We start from the raw sequence: 22,299 nt of genomic DNA, 5'->3' as shown, positions 1-22,299 counted from the left end.
TCACTTCTATTTAAGATTGATTTCAAAATTAAGTTCCTTGTCCAGTGGAAACGCTAGTAGTACCATTACTTTAAATGGATTATTTTCTTAACAACACCACTTAAATTCAAGGATATTTCTGTAATTATGCAGCAACATCACAAGGACAATTACTACATTTTAATTTTACTTTCGAGAACTCTAGCCAAGTCATTATGCTTACAGTAACTATAAATTACAGGGATTTATTATTTAGGGTTATTATTTCATATCTTAGTAAAAATGGTAAATAATCAACTATTTTGCATTTTGAGATCAGCTAAACAAAAAAACATACTCCTAATGTACCCTTGGTATTATTTCAGCTATAAGCCAAATGCTACTAAATCCAGTACTGTTGGTCTGTTCTTGAACATTCCTGGGCCATTAAGAAACAAACAAACAAAAAAGCTTAATAATTAAGTAGGCAATACAGAAGTGGTGGCTTTTTCGTGAATCCTTTTACAGTCTCTTCCTAGATATTTTATTCCTTTAAAACAAAGTTTCTTTGCTACATTTTCTCAGAGCTCAAAGCTGCTTCCCAGTTTATTCTTCAACAACATTTACTACACTCTTACTGTAGAACTGTGAGTATGCTGGACGAGGCTCCTCTATGTTATAATTCCTCAGGCTGACCCTCTGCGTCTTGCTCTGTACTATCCCTTCCGAGTTCTGTTTCCTGCACTGCACAAACATTAAGCTATTTGTTAGAAATCCCAGACCATGTTTTTCTTTAAATTTTGCTATGGCATTTGTAACCATATGGAAATGACATTCATGAAGATGCAGGAAGGCACCAGCCAGCCATTCTAAGCTAAATAAATCTGTAATGAAACCTTCATCAAGAAAGTCACCATTGTCACAAAAACCAAAACTGGAAAGCAAATGTTTTGAGATTAGAATGTGAAACACGCTTGCACTACAGAGGACAGGATCTGTGTGTACTTAGCAAAAAAAGCCATTTAATTCAGCAGAGGTCTTTTATTCTGGTAATAATTTCATGATTCAAAAATATGCACACCTATAAAATGATTGAACAGTTATAAATCATCATGCACACTGAAAACCATTTCAAAAGCTACACAGCATCTACAAAAAAAAGGGTAAACCCCTCCCCCTCAGTGAGACGGAACGCAGATAAACATCCTAAAGAAATGTATCCTCTCACCAGTGGCTTACAAACCTATTCCATCTAGAATAAGAAAGAAATTTTTAACTGACAAACATATAGGAGAAGGTGGAAAGGAAAACCCTGAGGCCACCATATATTTAAAAACTCAAGATTTTATTTGGAAAAAAGGTTTATACTTCTCACCATTGCAAAGATAATCATCTCAATATGAGTGAATGCAAAGCAATGCAATGTTGTCTTGAATCTCCACAGAGGGAGCTCCAGGGTATCGGCTGCTGCTAATGGCTTTGCCAAGCAGCAGCCGAGTGCAGCGAACAAGCCTCCAGTCAGTTCCCTGCTGCTCCACGCAATCCTGTGGGCAGCAGGGAAATTGGCAGGAATCACCTCAAATTCACACTACTGCTGCTGCCTGCAAAAGCCATTAGCAGCAGCAGGTATGGGCCCTGGTGGTGCTCACACCGCAGAGCTAGCCCAGAAAAATACTCAGGGAACAGCTCAGACAACAGCTGTAGAATTCCCCACACATGCCCTGATTCACAGCCAGGGGAGCATCTTTTTGGCACTATTCAAGGGAATTTGACATGCTGTCTCACAGGAGTAGAAGGTACCCTATACATATCGGAATGGTTTCTTAGTTGAACTAATGTAAAAGCAGTCAAGTTACCAGGCAGTATCAAGAAGCAGAATCATGACAGCATCTTTTCAATAGCAGTACTCAGCTGAGGAGGCTTTTCATAGAAAGGCATTTCCTCCAACACTTTGTTGTGGTTGCATAGGACATGCATTTGAAGACCTTCACTGGCATAACAGTCCTTCCCCCAGCAAGGACAAACCACCATCCTCAACACTGAGAGACATCAGGTTTTTCTCCTCTAAAGCCTAAACCCATTTTCATTTTCTCCACAACAACAGATAATTCCTTCACATCCTCTGCTTATCACTACAAAGGAAGCCCCCAAGGAGAAGGTGAGTTTAACACTGAAACTACTTCTAACCTCCTGGAAAACCTTGCCAAATCCTGCCTTATCTGTTCCAATAGTAAAATATGGCTTCCACTGTAAGAACACCTTTCCTACAGTAAGTATGGCAATTCACAATAGAGTAGCATTACTTTCAATTCTTTGTGTGTACAAACCCTTTCAGACTAAATATCTCTCCTTAGTTGCACCCATTCTTGATATATTCTAAGAACTGACAATGTTTTTCTCTGAAATTTTAACAAGTCACACATTTGTGATTGAATTATACAAGGCATTTTATTGAAGTAATGTTTTTCACTTGTGGATCTACTGACCACTTAGATTAGCTACAACTAAGAGCTAAATTATGACCCTAATGAGTCTAACAACAGAAAGCTAAGGTTTACATCTGCAATGCCCTGAGTGACTCTTTCACTCCTACTGCTAGCAGTACACAGCTGCAGGATGATGCTCAGAGCAAGTACTGTTTGCCTTGAGAGCAGAACAAGTTCTTGACAGTCTACCAGGTCTTAAAGAAATCAGGATGACCTTGACATCAACTGCACTAAAAGCAGCTAAAATTAGCCACCTGGAAACTTGATCTTCATGCATTACCACATCACCTCTGTTCATGTTTATTACTAAACAAGGCATCTCTTTGTGCATGTCAAGTCACCAAAATAGTATTAATATCAGAACCATAGTACAAATAAATAAATTGCATGACTTACAATAATCAATAGTTTGGGGACTTTGTCCAAATTAGCTTCTCATTTTTTCACATTATAATCACATTAAAATTTGAAAACTGCAGTTGTTTTTAACTCACTCTTAAAGGTATATCCATTCATCATTTGCATTATAAAATTGTATTTAGGAATGCAACTTTAAAAAACCCCGAAAGCATGGACTCAACTCAGTGATTTCTGAATTCCGTTCTAGCACTCTGAACTTTTTTCCTCTAGAACCATCTGCAAAAATAATTCCTCTAGTGATTTTTTAAATGGTGGATTTGTAATTAAAAAGTACATCTATTAAAAAAACCCAAAACCTCACAGCTTTGACAGAGTCCATCTGTAGAAGATTACTTATCATATCAATGTGTGTCACCCCACAGGCATGCAAAAAGGCATCTCCTTTGCTGCGTGGCAATCCCAGCAAAAGATGACATTTTCTTTAGACAGTACACTGAAATGAGATTTTTCAGTAAATCAAGCTACTCCTGCACAACTAATGCAAAGATCACCTAAATATGCAACAGGGTTTCTTTTCTCCAGAGAGAACTCCCCCCAGAATTCCTTCTGAACTGCTTTTTTCTTGTTCAACAGTTGCCCCACACCATCTGCTGGGATTGCTTCACAAAGCCAAGAGCACTAGCAAATGAAGATCTGTGGGGTTCTATCATTTTTCCATTTTCTTTGGTGCATATATGGAACTCTTAAGAGAGCCAGTGAAGCATTCCGAATTGTGATTCTTTCAATATGCTGATAATAGACTTCTTTCTTTTTCTAGCTTATTATCACTGTTAATGAATGTCTCAGTATTTAAGGGATACAGAATTTCAAGACACACATATATGAAACCTAACCCAAATTAAAATAGACATTTATTAAAAAAAAAAAAAAAAAAAAAAGGAAAAAGATACCAAGTGAGAGTCCACCTTTTTCATCTTCCATACTTGTTATCTATGATGTTGGTAAATGAATGGCTAACAATTACAGCACTGTGGCCAGAAAACAGTTTTTATCTGTGTAGCAATCACTTCAGAACATACATCTGCGATTTGGGATGTGAATGTGATTTATGCCTCACAAGGCATTTAGCACCATGCTTATAACCAAATTTTAAATTTCTGTAGAAATGAAAACACTAATGGAAAGGTCAGCAACCTTAAACTAGTCACATTTCTAAGATGAAACATGCACCTGTTGGCACGTCACACTCTCTCTGGGGTGTTGTTTCACATCTCAATGCTACAGAACCCAGTAATAAATCACTAAACATGTTTTGCCACTAATATAGTGACGAGAGCATAGCTGTCAGTAGTAGCAGCTTCTTAACCAGTGACCTCCCCTATCATTCATGGGGGGAAGATCAAGCCATGACCATGTAAGCAGCTGCTAACCTGGGCATGCTGCAGAGGCAGCATCAGAAGTTACAGAATGAGTCTGCAGCACACATTTTGCTTCCATTTGGAAGAGATTGTTTGAAGAAAGTATTTTGGGGCTCAGTGCCAAATATCGTTAGAATTTTTTTCTCAATATTTAGTAGTGGTATAAAAACGTGTGTGTAGTTTGCACTGTAACTCTTAAAGGAGGCACTATGTAATGGAGCATACTAAATTGCCAGGAAATGAAAGAAATTGAGAACTTCATCCTGCTTGCTCTGCCAAGCTGCTGCTTTTAATGAGTTTCAGTTTTCAGTGGCTTGATGTTCTGTGCCCATCATGTACCCAGTTCTCTTCGGTTCCAGTCTGAAATGTAAGAGCTATTTGGATAATGGCAGACAATGCCAACAAAACCCACTGCCTCAGCAAAACTTCTCAGTGCTCTTTTTCACATGCATGGCCAGGAATACTCAGAACTTGCATTGGTCTAAGCCTGATGCAGTGCACACCTCATGGTGCACTATGGGGTGGGGTCCCCACTAGCAGAATCACTGCACTTACCATGAGAAAACCATGGGCTCCTGTCTATGAAAAAAATGTAATTATCATATTCAAGGCACCTGGTGGATGCACCATTTACTATACCCAGACCAAATTCACAGTCATGCCATACCTCTACCTTCAGATCTTCTACTTTAATCTATTCTAAGGGTCAAAATGCTCTAGCAAAAACTTCTGTTTCTTTCTTGCATTCTTGCCTAATCTTAACTTTACAAATTTTGTAATTACTTGACTGCTTAAAAACCAGAGTTGACTAAACTCTCTCCTCTATAAAAGGCAAGTCAGGTTTCAGTTCACTGTTGGAAACAAGTCTTATGTGGGCATCTGGAAATAAATCTGTAAAATACTTCACCAAATAGTTACAGACAAGAAAAATCAAGCAGATATTTATGTTTTAAAGAGTAGTCATTAGGGTTCAAAATCCCCAGATAAAGCTCTAAATCCACTGAAATCTAACATCATCCAACACCTTCTTGGAAGGTACAGATAAGGGTTTGCCTTATCTGAAACACACATACACATGCCTGATTTTACAACTGGAAAAATGTATTTAACATGTAAAAGCCAGGTAGCTTCTATCCCCAAATTTTTTTTCAGTGACCTTCTTAAACTCCAGAAAAACATAACATTAACTGAAACTGCTCTAATTTAAGGTGACAAAATCTTTTAAAGTGATGATGTAAAGGTAAAATAAAGAATTGACTGCAAAAGTCTTCAGAACAGAAAACAAAATTGCAACAAACTCAAGCTGAATTTTCACAAATTGTCACATACCCACCCATGTTTTATATGGCCACCACTTTTGTATGCCCCTGAGAAAGTTATTTTCTCATGTTCTGTTTTTCCTTACCAACCAGAGAAGACCAGAAGAAAAAAACCCACCCAAACTACCTTCAAGAACATCACATGAAGAGCTTTTTATTCCCCTTAATCCCAACATCCAAGATAGCTTCAGCATGCCTGTACCAATCACACTAAGAAACCAGCACAGCAGCCATCTCTGAGCAAGAAAAAGCAACAGGACCTTAAAGGTAGTTGGTTCTTGTCAAAACTTAACTTCAGTTACAGTGTTCCTTCCCTCTACATCTCTCATGGAAGTAGTCTTGTAAGAAGACATTATGATTGAAACAAAACCCACTTTCATGCTTAGGAAGTTTACGACTGTCAGTTTTTCCTTCCACTATCCCCCGGTTCTCCCACTCTCTCTCAGTTTGTTATCAGCCCAGATTCAGAAGGCATTATGGGTGTGAAAGGTTGTAAACTGCACAGCCCTCCATAGTCTATTCTTGGTGCTCTTATGCTACTTGGAGGCATCACCGAGGCTACTGAAGGGATGAGAGGAAGGGCAAATGGGCAAGAACTCTTCAGAAGCAGCAGGAAGCTGCCCACCTTTTGTCTGAATGCCTCACTTCTGCAAATACCTACAGAAAGGGAACTCAGGCTAGGTCAGAGAAACAACCACACATTGAACAAAACACAGAGGTAGATTTTCTTCCACAGCATGCTTTAAAAGCCTAATTTACCAAATTCTACTCACATTTTGTAGTACATTGAGTGCAATGGTAAAATACAATTCAATTAAAAGCTAAGTGAACCAGCTTATTCAAAGTATAATGGCTCCTGGAAAAACACTGCAATGGATCATTGTCTTGGGCAGTCCCAGGAAATGATCCTATGATAATATTGGCAGCCTCCTTTTTAATTTTTTCTTCTTTTAAAGTATGCATTTTCAGTGCTTGTTTGTATCAAAACAATTAAGTATTGTGAATGATGACAGATGTGAAAAATAAGTATCATTTGATTAAGAGGGAAATACCAATCATGAAAGCTCTTTAAATCAAAACAGATTGCATATTCAGAAAGGGTAGCACGTAGCATCTCTGTACAATAATTTTATTCCCTAGAAGCAGTTAAAAGTTTACTTAATCTTTGAACATGCCTTTTTGTTATAGTATTACTTGGTACTTTACAGAGTATCCAAAGTGTTTTAAATGTTCATAATTTCAGTGAGATTAAAAAAACCCAGCACTTAACACTAAAATATATATGACAGAAATTGGGAAAATTATTTTTAACATCAACAGCTGGGGAGTCACTAATATCAGTACTGACTGCACAGCATATTTCCATTTAAATCAAAGAGGGGGCATATTTCTTCCACTTCAATTCAAACTAACTTACATATTTTTTGTTTCAGCTTCAATGAACTACTTTAGCAGCTTTGTATGCCAGAATCTTCAAGACAAAAGAGTACTTTGGCATTTTTGCTAACCTAATGAAACCACTTCCCTTGAATCTAGTTTTCTTAATTGAATATTCATGAACAAAATCCTTCTCCCTAGTTAAGGAGTTAAACAAGATGCCTAAAGGAAAAGAATTTATCAAAAAGGGTGATGGTTCAAACATAAGAAATCCCAAGTCAGAGGATACTACTGGGGAACAACCATTTGATTTCAGGCAAATGAAACCCAAAAAGCAAAAAACCAAACTGTTTTTTCACCAAAAGTCTCCTATAAAATTTCTAGAGAAAGAACATAGCATCCAAGAGCTTCATAAGAATAACCATAAAATAACTTTTGGTAGGGATCAAACAGAAAAAGTTGCAAGACAGGTCTTGAAAAGTTACTGCTATGGTTATGCTTCTAATCTCAAGTGAGTTTGGCTACTAGCAAAAGGGGCAAGACTAGATCCACTGTAATGGTTAAGAAAACAGAAATTATCTTTAACAGAGCTGAAGTCAGCAGAAACTGCCACCAACACAGAGCAGAGTGACAGCCTGGTTAGAGACCACAGTGTGCTGCCAAGGGCATCCCCAAGCATGATCATGGAGCAGGAGCCCCTTTGCACCTCTGTCCCCAACAAGCAAGGTTGGGTCAAAGCCTGTACACATTTGCAATCAAACCACATTAAGTCAGAAAGCACATTGGGCTGGCACCATAAAACACATCGTGTCGGGAGTTGATCAGATTTCAAACACTACATGATTGCACGTCAAAGAATCCTCCAAAGGATGATATAAATAGGAGCTACAATACAGACACATCAAAATAAATTTGCCTAATCTATTTTAAAAATTGTTCTTACTGAACTCAAAGACAGTAAGACACACGTCTGGTTTTGTCACTCAGATGTTCCTTAAATAATTTACCTGCCTTCCCTGACACAGCTTGGGTTCTCTAACAGCTGGCTTCTGCTTTTAAGAGTTGTAAGGACCAAAGTTCCTGCTACAACGAAGTTTACACATCAGGCTGAGCCATACCTAGGCGTCATGGACAACTGCTGCAATGAGTTAAAGATAAAAAACAGTGCACATGTACAGCATCTTCTTATCCTTCTGAGGAATACAAACAGGTACTGTAACCCATAGCATGTTGCAAGTCTCAAAAAGTGCAAGAGCTATGCTTTTCTTGTTTTTGCTTAAAATACTATTAAAGAAATCTCTGTATTGTGCTACTCATAAAAAAATAAGGTACGGCGAAACAATTCCTTTTAAGATTACTTAAGATTATTTTTAAAACCTATCAGTAGGGCTATCTTTTTGAAACAATGCTTTAAACTCTAAGAAAATACACAAAAATCTCAGAACCACAATATTTGCCATGTCTTCTTTAACATTAAGGCTAACTTCTCTTTTCTTTCCAAGATATAAACTAAAACTAAATTGTGAGGTCATGAATGTCTCTTAAAAGAGGCCTGCCTACCAATGTATGAAACTAATTTGGGTTTGCAGTTCAGTATTCTGCTCAACAGCATTATGTGCACATATATGATATGCTATTAACATTGAAATTATTTCAAATGGGGGCTAACTCCTGAGCAGGCAGTATGTAAAAGATAGGAACAATTTCAGGAGATATAAATGAAAATGCTTGCTTTCACAGTAAGATATCAAGGGAACAAAAAACTCAAGTAAAATGCAAGCCAAATAATCCACACAAAAGAAAACCTGCCACATTTATGAAAGAAAAATCAATCTCTGCTACAAATTACATAGCTTTCAAAAATGTAAAACTTGTCATCTTTTCTAGCCTAAAGCTACATTCCTAGCTTCATTTATCATGCTTACTCAAATCAGCATTAGAATTCTCCATCTCATCATCCTAAGAAACCCACTAATTTATATTTATTAGCCTTAAGAGTTCCCAAATTCAATCCACTCAACACCTGATGATAAACACTCTATTAGAAATCTGTGTAACCAGGAAATTGAGGAAATTTTTTCAACCTGATAATAAACAAAGAAAACAATACCTCTCCAGATGTAGGAGGCTGTTTGATAGGCAACGTGCTAGAAATTGCTTTGATCTATCTATATATTTAGAATTAACATAGTACCTAAAAGATGTTGCAAAACCTGAGTGCACAAAACACGCATACATCTGGAAAAAAGCCACATGAATTCCAAATGTACTTCAGATTCTCTGGCTTCAAAATCGTACTACTGGCTAACATCTTTACAAGTTCTGCTTCTCTTTCAGTAGTAATGCTTCACTAACACTTCATAAAGTGATGATTTTCTACAAAATGTCTCAAGATAAATTGCTGCTCTGGAAGTTTTACAGGCAACGGTATGTTCGAAGCCACTCAAAAATGCCGAGTTTAGATAATAGCGTTAGTTAAAGCAGGTAAGTAGTTACTGGAGCCAATGGACAGTCTCACAGGGACTCCACTTGCACTCTCTTTGCATTTAACACTGCAGGCCCAAGCACAATTATTTTGCCTGTACTGCAGAAAATAATGTTTCTCACTCCTTCCTCTCTCACAGAATGGCTGAGGTTGGAAGGGACCTCTGGAGATCATGTAGTTCAACCCCCTAGGGCAGGCTGCAAAGGATGGTGTACAGACAGTTCTTGAATAGAAGGAGACTCCAGAAATTCTATGGGCAGCCTGTTCCAGAGCTCTGTCACCCTCACAGTGAAGTAATTTTTCCTCATATTTAGATGGAAGCTCCCCTGTTTCAGTTTGTGCCCCTTGTTCTGTCACTGGGCACCACGGGAATGAGTCTGGCCCGTGCTCTTGACACCTTCACATATTTGTGGGCATTGCCCCTCTGGTGTTTCTATGGAACATGATCCTGTGCAACTGAGAGAACTAAACCAGGCCTTGTATTCTGGAAAAACACCTTTGACAAAAAAAGTGCCAAGTTTCTCTGTACCTGAAGGAGTTTCCCAATTCGGTTCATAGCCCAAACGTTGCATTAACACAACACAAAGTGAAATAGGAGCTTTTTTCTTTACACTGTTTTTTTCCCCCCATAATTTATTATAGTTTAGGCATATATTGAAGATAACAGCTTTAACAGCCTATAGAATGGGTTGCTGTCTTTAAAAGACAATTCAACATGGATTTTGTTTCCTCTTTTCTCTGTAATTAGGTACCCCTTCTTCCAGACACTAAAATGGCACAATTACATCAGTACTCTCCCATTAATGAATTGCTTTATAGTTCTTCAGTGTTAACAAGACACCTATTTGCAAACAGTTATTTAGATTATTCAACCACACTTACCCTGCATTATCATTAAAAAAATAATGTCAATTTAACTTATTTTTATCAACTACTCTCACCTTGCTATTTTACTCCTGCAATTTGACCCAGCCATAAGCTTTCTTCCAATGCCTGCCATCTGTTAACTGCTTTTTACAAAAATGTTTCTCTTTTGGCACATTTCAAAGACAATTATAGCAGTTATTTAATGTGTGTGCAATTATCTCAGGAAAAAATATATTACTATATTATGACAATCATTTTAACAGCAAGTACTTATTTTTAAAGAGGAAACATACACAAAGAATTGGACAGCCCAATTATTTGACAAGTGATGAAGGTTGAGAGAGACCTTCTCAAGAAAGGTTTAAGAAAAGCATTAGTGATAGCAAAAAGATCCAAAAAATTGTGAAAAAATTTAATTCTACTCAACAGTAATTACTAACAAACTCATAAAGCTTTTAAAACTGTAAAACAATTACTCTGGCACATTTTCACTGTTCTGAATAGCCCAGCAATTTTTGTCTTGCCCTTACTACACAGTTTTATTTTGAAAGCCAAAACAGGGGAAATGAAAATGGAGACAATAAATATTATACTCATCAGTAAATGTGTTACAAATTTATCTCACAAACATGTACTTTCTTTCCCCAACTTACACAATTTGCAATTTAAAAAAATAAAATGTATAAAAGGTTTATATAAAACATATATAATATGTACAAAAGCAAGTGCTTCATACATATTCAACTATAAATAAAGCCATCGAAAGATTGCTCTTTTAATGAGTAATATGTTATTGGCAAAAAGCCATAGATTAATACTGAAAACATTTTATATACAGCTATAATTTAGAATTTCATTCCAGGAACTGCACTACTTAGGCTCAGAGATGCTGCCCTACTCTTCTCATTAACTCTGGGCATTTGACATAGCTTTGCCATGGTCACTCCCACCTGTTTGTGCAGGTTTTTCTCAAATCACAGACATAAAGCAAAAAACCTGCAAAATATTGCACATTGGTCAGTGGAGAGATTGATTTCATTACTTCAGCATGGATGATAAACTTATTATGTGCTGGGAATTCTGCTGCTTCACTGTGGTACAGGATTTAAGTTCCTATGAGGAAGGTAGAAAATGTTCTTGAGGCACAGAAAACTAAATCCAGTGCATACAACTTGCAGAAACGCCTAAAAAGAAACTTCAGACAAAGATTTACATTTGTTAATATGATGTCACCCATAAAATTGACCCTAATTAAAGGAACAATATAAATACAGTGAATATGCTTAATGGGAGCTATACCAGCACTGTTAAACACTTTAGGAAGAATAAGCATTTAGGGCTTTTTTGATCTGTGAGTTGTTCTTAGGGGTATGACGGGTTTTTTACATACCAAAATTACCAGATCTCCAAATTCTTACTGGATACTATGATTTCCAATCATACAATCATTAAGGTTGGAAAAGACTCCCAAAATCAAGTCCAACCTTCGACTTGATGCATAGATGTGAGATGATGCAAAGTAGGACAGATTTTGAGATGTGTATTTTATTATGCCCAGTCTCACTGAATATTGCCCTGCTTCCCAAGCCACATGCGTATAGCAGCACCATAATTTTAAAATCTTGTATTGTACCAACACTTAGGAGCCATATCCTACAAACTTACTATGCAAAATAGCCAGTCTCTTCTACAAAGAACTTCTATATAGTATGATCAATTCATTAATTTAAAATATTCCTCATTACAGGCTTACTTAAAATTAACCATACAGAATGTAAGAAATACATTCTACTACTATACTATATCTATACAATATAGTGTGTATATATATCTATCTATTTATATATACACACACAAATACTATATCCTTGATTTTGATACATCTTCCATAACTGCATATATATCAAGTAGCTGTCTGGTTTTAGATCTCACAGCTAGCCAAGAAAGCATATCACTGCTTACTGTGTGTTTATCTCATAAAAACTTCACAGTCCAAGATTGTATATACAAGTAGAACAGCAACCATTGGCAGGATAAGAGTTTTACAAGTGGAGTAATCCAAGGGATACATGTTTACAATGAATTTAGAATTGTTATAAAAGTGCCATCTGATACCACAGTCAGATATGAATGGCCTGTGACAACTCAGGACGTCTCAGCAGCACATAAATCTGCACTTGGATCTGGTGAGAGTTAATTCCCTCTCTGATGATATGCTCATATATGAGGTTATGCCATTGTGATATATACAGATGTCCTGGGGTACAACACCACCCAAGCAATCATCTATGAGGTTCAGACTTGGCCAAACTTTCAATAAGGGCAAGACAAATTCTTTCAAAAAAATCACTGTCATCTGTTTCTATAAAAGAAGTGGTAGGACAGCTCCAGGCTTGCAGGCATAAAAACACTTGCATGTTTCAAGTCAGTTGTTACACAAATTCATGAATACACTGAATTGTCAAGTTAGGTGCCAAACTTTAAGTCACAAAAAGGAAAAAAAATTAATTATGTGATTTAAGAACTAAGACCACCACCTCATCCTATAGCACTTTATATTATTAATGAAATATTATTTTTCATCAGTATATTTTTCATTTTCATATTATTTTTAATCTCAATTCCTCTGCTTTCATGTGTGCAGCCAGAAGACATTAGAACACTTCTTACAAAGTAATATACACAGTGAGACAGCTGTAACTCTTAGGACAATTTATACTTCAGATTATCTTTCCAACAGTTTATGCTTCACATTATTTTTCCAACAGTTTATATTTCACATTATCTTTTCAACTTCCTGTTTCTTCTAAAGATGTAAAACAACGTTGAAGCCTTTTTTCATCCTTCTGAAAAGCGAATAGATTATTTAGCCTTAGCAAACTCAAACCAGTTATAAGTGGAGTTAAAAGATCAGAAGTCTTGCATTAGTCAAAGCTAAGGCTACATGATTCTTCAGCATTTCTCCACTTTCTGTTCTCAAACTAACTCTGATGAAAAATGCATGATGTAAAATTAAGGGTGCAATTTATTTACAATTCTAATCTAATTACAGCAGAAAGTGTATTAGCAGCATAAGACAGTCTTTTTAATTCTGCAGCATTATTACACCAAACAGATTGTATTAATTTTTAAATTAACTTTCCATCAAAAGAATAACCATACAAGTAAAAGTGTTATGAGTATGCTTGCTCTCAAATACTGAAACAGGTATTTAATATTCTTCCTTAATTTAAATAACCTCAGTCTAGCTACAGTTAAAGATCTTTGGTTGTCTAATATTGGGTCCATTCCAAGACCTACAGTTCATTAACTATTTCATAAAATAAAGTTATTCTTTCTGGGAAAACCTCAACCATTATCAAACTGAAACTGTTGGGAAAAAAATTAAATTCACTAGTAATTGTTTCTTCAATATGCACTAAAGCCAGTATGAAACACTGTCTTGTTAAAAAATTAAAAGCTTACCTTAACTACTACATATGTAACTTGTCAAAATCCCTTCCTGCCTGACTCCTAGCCTAAAGCCAACCAGTTTCAGGAAGATCAAAACTCCTTCCCCCTTTACCCCACCTTCTTCCTCCCTGGCTAAACTGCACACATTTGTAAAAGCTCTAACAGAACCTACTCATCTTGAACTTGAAATTCTAAAAAGAGATCAAAGAATAGAAGTGAGAATTACAACTAAAGCCCCTCTTAGAATTGTAGTCAGTCAAAAGACAGATCTGAAACACTTCAGTAATTGCCATACTTTTCCATTACTATTCATACTACATACTCCACTGATTTAAAGAGGCTTCTACATTGTTTGCTTCTGTCAATCCCCCATCTGTACATTCCTCAGCAGTTTGACAGCTACCACTTCACAACCAGTTTCTGAAGGAAACATTAAACATCTGTCTGACCAGATAAGGTCAGAATCTAATTTATACAATTTATTGCATACCCCAAAATAATAAAAAACAAACCAAGCAGTTTTATAACTATCTAGTTTCTGGCTGTTTCATTTCAAAGAGGAAAAACATTAAAATTTTAAATACTGCAAAGTTGCTTTGTTTTGACACCATGATAAAAACAAAACCAAACCCCTAAAACTTTAAAGGCTCTCCACAGATCTCAGAACTTTCCCTCTATTCCTTGTTACAAAGCAAAGTACTAAAATTTATGTCAGTGAGATGTAAGCAAGTCTAAAAAGGTTCTGACAAATACAACACAAAAGTCACAGCACTGCAAAGTTCTATTAGACCTACTATTCATTGCCTGGCTTATATCCCACATGCTCCTCAAAAGTGATCCTAATTCCTGAGTTCCTCACCCCCCCCCCCCTTTCCTGGAACCCATTTCCTCTTCACCCTTCACCCCAAGTATGCTCAGAGACCCCAAGAGCCTCAACACCCCTGTTCCCAACCCCTCGTTCTGCTGCCTGGCAGGGAACGGGGCGCTGCTCCCATGGCAGGACTGCACACACACACTCCAACAGGATCACTCCTCTGTGAGCTGCTGCACCCTGTGTCTTCAAGTTGCAGAGATCTCTGAGACAAGAGTACCTACTTGGGTGCACCCTCTTTTGTTTTTTTAGGTAGGGAAGGGGAAAGAAAGGAAATCTTTATCAAAACCAACAGATTGCATCTACTGCATCGTTCAGTTAATCAAGCTCATCTCAACTGCACTGCTGGATATCCATGTTCCATTAACACTCCACCACAATTTACAGAAAAAGTTTCACTGGTAGGAATTGACAATTACATGGTCCATAAACATACGCAGAAGTTGTGATGGAGAAGCAATCTACTGAACCAAGACCAAAGATTAAGCGTGTTAAGCCCTTATCTCTACACTGATGATATCAAATTAACGGGGAAAAGAAAAATGCTGCATTGTCTCCTTCACAGGCCTGTGTCCTACAAACTAAGTAGAATCAAAAGTCAGTAGTTAAGTTCCTTGCCTTCCTCATATTTTTTTTTTCCCCAGAAAGACAGCATTCTATATTCTCAGGTAGAGAGAATATTGGTAGCAAGAATACAGAAGTAAACCAGTTACAAGAACCTTTTTAAAGCCGTTTTTTTTAAATGTGTATGTTTGTTGTCAGAGTTGCTTCTGTTTTGAAATGCACAGATTGAAAATTAGAAAACAATTTTTATGTCATCTTCTCCTCCATGTGGAGGACTCGAATACTTGCAGTAGATGTACACATTATAGTAAAACAACTGCTGAGTTTTTTGGTTTAGCCAAAAGTTACAAAATCCAACATACACACAGCTTTTTATATGTTTTCTATTATTATTGATCACATCAAAAACAAGAATAGTAAGCGTGTATTTTTAGGCAATGAACATGAGCACAAAGACACAAAGCAAAGGACAGAGCAACAACATAAGCACTGCAATTCTTGCAGGAAATCAGCCATACAAACCTTACCAAAGCTCTTAAGAACATGTTTCTCTAAGTACTTTTCAAGACAATAAGCCATTATATTTGCACCAAAATCATAAATCAGTAAATTTTCTCTGCTGTACTTCAGAAATATAAGCAGCAGAAGGAGCAACACCATTTTATCTGAATAAGGTCATGCAAGTCTTGCTTTCTGCAGTGATAAGAAAACAACAGGAGAAAGCAAGGTCTGCATCAACTGGTTAGGTTGTTTTTTTTTTTTTTTCTCCTGAACTAGCTGTTACCTAGACTTCTTCAGGGTCAAGTAACAGCTTAGAGATTCAGTTGTTATGCTCTGACTCAAACACCAGTCACTATTATTCATTTCACCTGATAACTAAATCAAACAGTTCAAACCCCCACTCCCAAATCCCTACATACCTGTCCTTGTAAGGTTGCACGACCTCTACCTTGCAGGTGCTGATTAGAAACTGAAGAATGCCAAGGATGGATCTGAGTTTGAGACTGTGCCCGAACGAGTTCAGATGACGGTGTCACTTGCTGTGGGGTTATGTGGTGTTCTAGGTCAGGCTCTAAAACATGGCTTGTGCTATCCTGAACAAATGCAGAGTCATCGAACTGTGGCAGAAGGCCTTCCTGCAGGAGGTCATCGGGGTCAAGTCCTGTGAATGGTTCACTATGGGTCTCCACTTGATGAAGTAGGTTGTCATCTAAAGATGTAAAACCATTGCTTTCAATAGGGTCAGTGAAATGGCTTATCTGAGAAGCAGAACCAGTGGAAGCTGGAAAATTAATATTCACAGGAGAGAGTTTTGAACTACTAAAGTTGCCCTGAGGATGCGCAGAATGCAACATTTGAAAAGTACTTGAATTCAAAGGTGTATTAGGATTCAACATGTGCTCGGTTGTTTCTTGCTTGGTCCCTGTTTGAGATGTAAAGGCATCGCTTCCAGTGAAGTCAGAGATAGAGTGTGTCTGCTGGCTAGTAGAAAGAGCTGTTGTAGGCTGAAGAAGGCTGGTAGGAGAAATGTGATTATTAGAGTAAGAATACGGAGATGAAAATTGTTGACTATTACTGACAGAACATGGAGTAATAGTTGGGGACTGTCCATCAAAATTTCCTTCTTGATTCCCACAAAAATGTATTGAAGCACTTGCAGTTTGAGAAAACTGTTGAACAGACAGAGGCTGCTGTGAAGTTGATGGATTAGAAACTGAAGGTGGGTGGTTAACACTGACTCTGAGGGAAGTAGACACGTTAACTTCCATGAAGTCTTTTGGCTGACTCAGAGCATCCTGCCCCGTGTTGTTCCTGCTTTGCTGCGGCCGTAGCGAGGCACACTGATGCTGTGGTTCATTAGCCTGAAATAAGGCAAAGTCATGGTGTGCTACAAAGCTTTTGTTTTGCTGCATAGACTGAGAATGTCCTTGGTGAAAAGGGGACCCATTTTGATTTGAAACAGTTGTGGCAGTTTGATGACCCCACATAGGACTACCATCAGCCACATCTGGAAACATCCCATTGGACTGGTTTTGCGGATGAACTGGTGAACAATTGAATTGAGAGTGTGGTGATAAGACATTGTCAGCTGAGCTATTAAAAGACTGATTTACTGAGTGAAGCTTCAGTGAATCATACTGATTCAGCTGATCAAACTCACTCATCTTTTGTTGATTTTGAGCATCTTGCACATGGTTCAGTGAGTCTATGTGCAAAGGTTCAAATTCTGCACCCAAATTCAATTCATCAACAAGTGAAACAGGTCCAGGTTGAACAAAGGCATCATCTGACAAACCTTCTAAGGTCTCACTAAAAAGATTGGCATCATCAAAAAAATCCATCATAGGATCAGTCATCTTGAGAGGTCTGTTCTGCTTTTGCTCTCAACTCCAAATGGAGTCAATTTTGTCTCTCTGCAGTGAACAGAAACAAATGACATCCAGCGGTCACCACCTTATCCAAGGCATGCCAACAGCCATTAGTGCTTCTGATGAAACATTCGTCTTCAAGTGTTAAAGCATCCTGAGGGAGAGGAGTGGGGGGGGAAAAAAGAAAGGAAAAATTTACTTTAATGACTCTCTTCATCCTTCCTTCCTCTTCCCAACACTTTTAAGGATTTTTGATATTTTGTTCATAATATAAACGTTGGCTAAACCACAAATCATATAAGTTATTTTTGCTTATACTTGATGCCCTGTGCAGGGTTTATAATTTTTGTCCCTTATATAAGTATGTTTTAATTGTAATGGTTTCATTTGTTTTATTCACTCAAAGCACAATTTTAGATTCTCCTTGGTCATATTCATTAAAACTACCAAATTGCACCAGAACTGGGTTTTAGTACTCCAGAATTAGAATTTGTTTATAGCAAAGAAACCATATACTACATAAGATGTATATAATAATTCTATATGTTTAAACAAAAAAAATTGAAAGGTTATAAACTACATTTAAGTCAAAGCTTAATTTCATTAGGAAAAACTGGGATACTTTGTTTCTTCTATTTAAGTCGCATCATGCAAGTTCCCAAGAAACTGTATGTTATTGTACTAAAGACATAACATACTCTTCTTAGAAGGAAAGACAAGAGAATTAATACAATGATACAAAGAAAACCCAAAAAGAACAAGCTTTCATTCAAGGGAGTTTGCACCCCTAGTTTTGAAACATTTGAAACAATTTATTCATAGTAACACTGAGTGATCATCAATTAATTGACTTGCAGGGAAGGATTTAAGGAGAGTAGAAAAGCATGGTCAATTTAACTTTCGCCTAAAAACTCCCACATTTATAGTGTAATCAAACAGAATGGGAAATGAATGAAAAAGTGTGTCTGATAATGTAACTCCCCAGAAAACTGGTAACCATGTAGAATAGGGGAGGGATCACTTTAAATGAGCACCTTCATGGAATAATCATTTATCCTGTCAGTACATATGTCTAATTAAAATAAAAAAGGGAAAAAAGGGGGGGGGGGGACCAGCCACAACTAAGAATTCCTGACCCTTCTACTAAAGCTCACCTTCAATTGCAATTCCTCATTAGTGAATTTTCCTAAGAATAAAATTAGTATAATATCCATCCAGAAATGAACACCCTGTAAATCCGAAATACTCTGTGATGTAAAGGTTAGTGCTGAAACTACTACGCCCAAAGTACTTTCCAGCAAGCTGATGAAAACCCATGCTGCATATACTCCTAGGCCACTGAAGGTCATGTGACCATAGTCAGACTAAAATCAAACTTAAGTTCACAAAGCTCCTTTAGAGTTTGAGTATATGAAACTTCTGGTCTGTACAGAGAAAGGACAGATGGATCCTGTTATCATCCTGAGAGACACCGATCAAGTATGGATTGATGTGTCAGTGAGCAAGAGAACAAGCACGATAAAAAAGAAGTGACAGAAGCTTAGGGATATGACACCTTAGTGCAGCAAAGCAGCTGTGGATCCCAGATTATACATGGGAAAATTATTGCTTAAAGTTGAGATCTCCTAAAGTCCCAAGATAAAGAAAGCATTAATATAAATTAGACCTCATTATCTTCTAACACTGATTAACTTGTCTATTTATGATTAAATGCAACACAATGATGACTTTCCCAGTATGGAACACCTTCCAACAGATGACAAACAGCAGGATCCAGGTAGAAGGTCTGGCATGGGTTATAACATTGCTAATATAATGCTATCTCATCATAGTTTATCTCAACTCAAAAGATAAGTCAGGAGAGAGCTATTTTAGCTCAGAAGAAAACCAATTCAGATTAAGTACAAAGAAAAAATATTGTAGACACAGAACAAATGCAATTCAAGAAACCCCACCTGAGGAAAGACAAGATGGAAATTATGGTAGCCATGGGTAAAATGTCATGTTCCAGGCTATCAAGGACTATTGATAAAAATCTCAAATTTGAAGCCTGTATCAGTAAGTTTACATACTGAGTCTGATCAATTTTTGGTAACCGGGAAAAATAGAGGGGAAAAAGAGATATTTCTTCCATCTTTTGCAATATAGATCCAAAGGATGTACAATTATTAACTAGTATACATGCTCTTAACTATAGAAGCCTAGAACTAACTACCCAACAGGACTAAAACAACCCCGTATTAAACAAACACCAGAATCTCTTCATGTTTTACTGACTGTGTCCCTTTACAGTAAGGAAAGGGAAAAAAAAAGCCTGCAGAACAGCTGGAATCACTGCAGCACACTCAGAGCTGGCCTCACAGAAATTTACTTCTTGGCTCAAAAACCAAGAAACACTTTCCATCTTAGTTTTTCCTACTTTCTTTCAGCATAAGGAAAACAAAAGAGGAAATCATGGACAAATAACATGAACTCTCCTTTTAAAATGCAAAGGTTTCATAAAACAAATAAATGTTAGCAGGTATAAATAGGAAATATAATCTGAAGATGTCAGCTTCACTTCAAGGATCCAAGCAAGCTGGGTAAGCACAGATGAACTTCCAAACTGAGAAATCTGAAGGCTATGTACATGAGAAACCTCTCCCAGCTAATTAGACCAATGGAAACTTACTAAGAAGAAAGCTTCTATGTAAAGAGGAGATTGTGAAGTGACAAAAAAACAAACAAACAAACAAAACCCCAACAACCCAAACCTCTTTTGTAAAGAATACCACTATAGATAGCCTGAACACAACTCTGTTGCAAAGAAAACTTGCGTTTTGACCAGGGAAGTACTTTTACCCATAGTCTTCAAGGAAACTTAATGTCTGTCTTATACCAGAAGAAAAAGAAAACAAGATTTATTTTACAGAATATATCAAAAAAAGACTGAACTCATACAAAAACATATGGCAACGGATATCAAATTTCACTCTCAAAACATGAAGTGGGGGTAGCAGTAAAAAGAATATAATAAAAATTTTGGATGCATTTTATTTCATATATTTATTTAATTGCATTTTTGGCTACTTTTGCTGAAGTGACAACAGAAATGAAGCTACTCTAGTTATAGGCAAGTAAATCAGGTGGAGCTTAAGTACATTACCATGATATCCACTATTTCACACTTTGATACACAGGTAGCACTGCTTCATGTGACTGATGTGCAACAGTACCAAAGATAAGAGCAATCAGTGACTTTGGTAGCCATTTCAAAAGAAGTTAAAATGATGGCTATCCAGACAAATACAGAAGCCATCTCAGAGAGAAGGTAGGGACAAGTTAGCAACCACAAGGAATTAAAACAAATCATAAAAGCATGACATAACAGAAATCCAGACTACAGGAAAAGGACACAGAAGGGGTAAACACAGAGCCATAACTAGGGAAGAGTTTTACATTATATGGATGCAAAGGGTTTAGTTTTGGGGACTTTTTAGGGAAGCAATGCAACCAGGCATTACAGACAAGAAATCTGCCAAAGAGACTGAAAAAAAATCACTGTATTTGCTAAATTCTATGTAACTTGCAACAGCATGACAGCTTTGTGGCTTGCTATGATTTGCCCATCTATTAGCAGATGGAATACTGTGTCAAAAGAGGTGCAATACACCATGGTAAAACCCAGATACTCAAAAAACTGATCACTTCTGCACAATATTTAGAAATGAAACATTCCCTTCCCAATATTAAAAGACAATTACACTAGCATTACTTGTCAGATTTTAACTAAAGCTTTGGCCAAGTTCAAAAGGCTGAGTTAATTAAATAATACAGAAGTTACTTCCTGCTGATGCGCCAATATAAATGATGTTCTACCATAGATTTAAAGATCAATGTACATGTTAAAAGGACTAGAGGGACATAATTTCCTCAAAAACCCAGTAATATAGAAGACTAAAAAAGAACATTTAGTAGATCTAAACTCTTTTATTCCCTAACTGAAAACACTTCTACCATTCTCAGCCATGTCTTCCTTCACTAGAGCAAAACCATCCCAAAGAGAAAGTGTAGCACAGAACTCTCTGCAATAAAACAACAAGGTATCAAAAGGTCCCACAGCATATACTTAGGCTACTTACTATACTTCTTTACCAGATCCATGTTAACATTAATTTTTAACTCAAGGTAAATTTATGAAGCCTCAAAATGGTATTTCAGTAAGATGTACTCATTATATGGAGAGAAGACAAAATAACAAATTCTGTAATGTATGAAGTAAACTTAGCTGTTTTCTTTAGAGACCTACAAAAATTAAAAATACCAGCAGCTTTCTGAAAAAATGATATTTTCTAGAGAGTCTTTTGTGGTTGGTTTTTATTTTCCTACTGTTTTGAAGTGCAGGTGTGTATAATACCACAAAACTTCTTCAGACAGAGTAAGGTTTATGTTGTTGAGAAAAGGTGGTGGTGTTTGTTGTGATTGCACAAAATTCAGACCCTTTGCTTTGGTTGCATTCCAAGTTAGAATCACTTTCTTCCCAAAACTGCAAATTTAAAAGATGTATGGCAAGATGCATCATTAAAGCCTATAGTACTGTATATATCAGAAAGTTACTCTTAAATCACAGATCAATTTATAAATTCTTTACCTGTATACCACTGTTTATCTGTAATACTAAGAGTTAGTGATTTAATTAGAGCATTAATACTTAGATATATGAATTCCAAAGTTTAATTATTAGCTTGGGTTGAAGTTAAGAGCTAGCACAGGCACTTAATGAACCCTATACT

At 36.8% G+C, this 22,299-nt stretch overlaps 1 protein-coding gene across 5 annotated transcripts in view; it reads right to left on the bottom strand.

Annotated features, from left to right (window-relative positions):
- CHD9 (chromodomain helicase DNA binding protein 9) overlaps positions 1-22,299 on the bottom strand; it is an 87,199-nt gene that overhangs the window by 54,632 nt on the left and 10,268 nt on the right. For all 5 annotated transcript variants that reach the window (XM_082289829.1, XM_082289831.1, XM_082289832.1 and 2 more), the window contains one exon: positions 16,079-17,681. In XM_082289829.1, the coding sequence (XP_082145955.1) occupies positions 16,079-17,515 (1,437 nt within the window). In that variant the 5' untranslated portion in view covers positions 17,516-17,681. The remainder of the gene's footprint in view (positions 1-16,078; positions 17,682-22,299) is intronic.

Source organism: Coloeus monedula (assembly GCF_965178545.1).
Source record: "Coloeus monedula genome assembly, chromosome: 13".
NCBI classification, from domain to species: Eukaryota; Metazoa; Chordata; class Aves; order Passeriformes; family Corvidae; genus Coloeus; species Coloeus monedula.
Note: the sequence above shows the minus strand (reverse complement) of the source record. Positions and strands in the feature narration are given on the sequence as shown.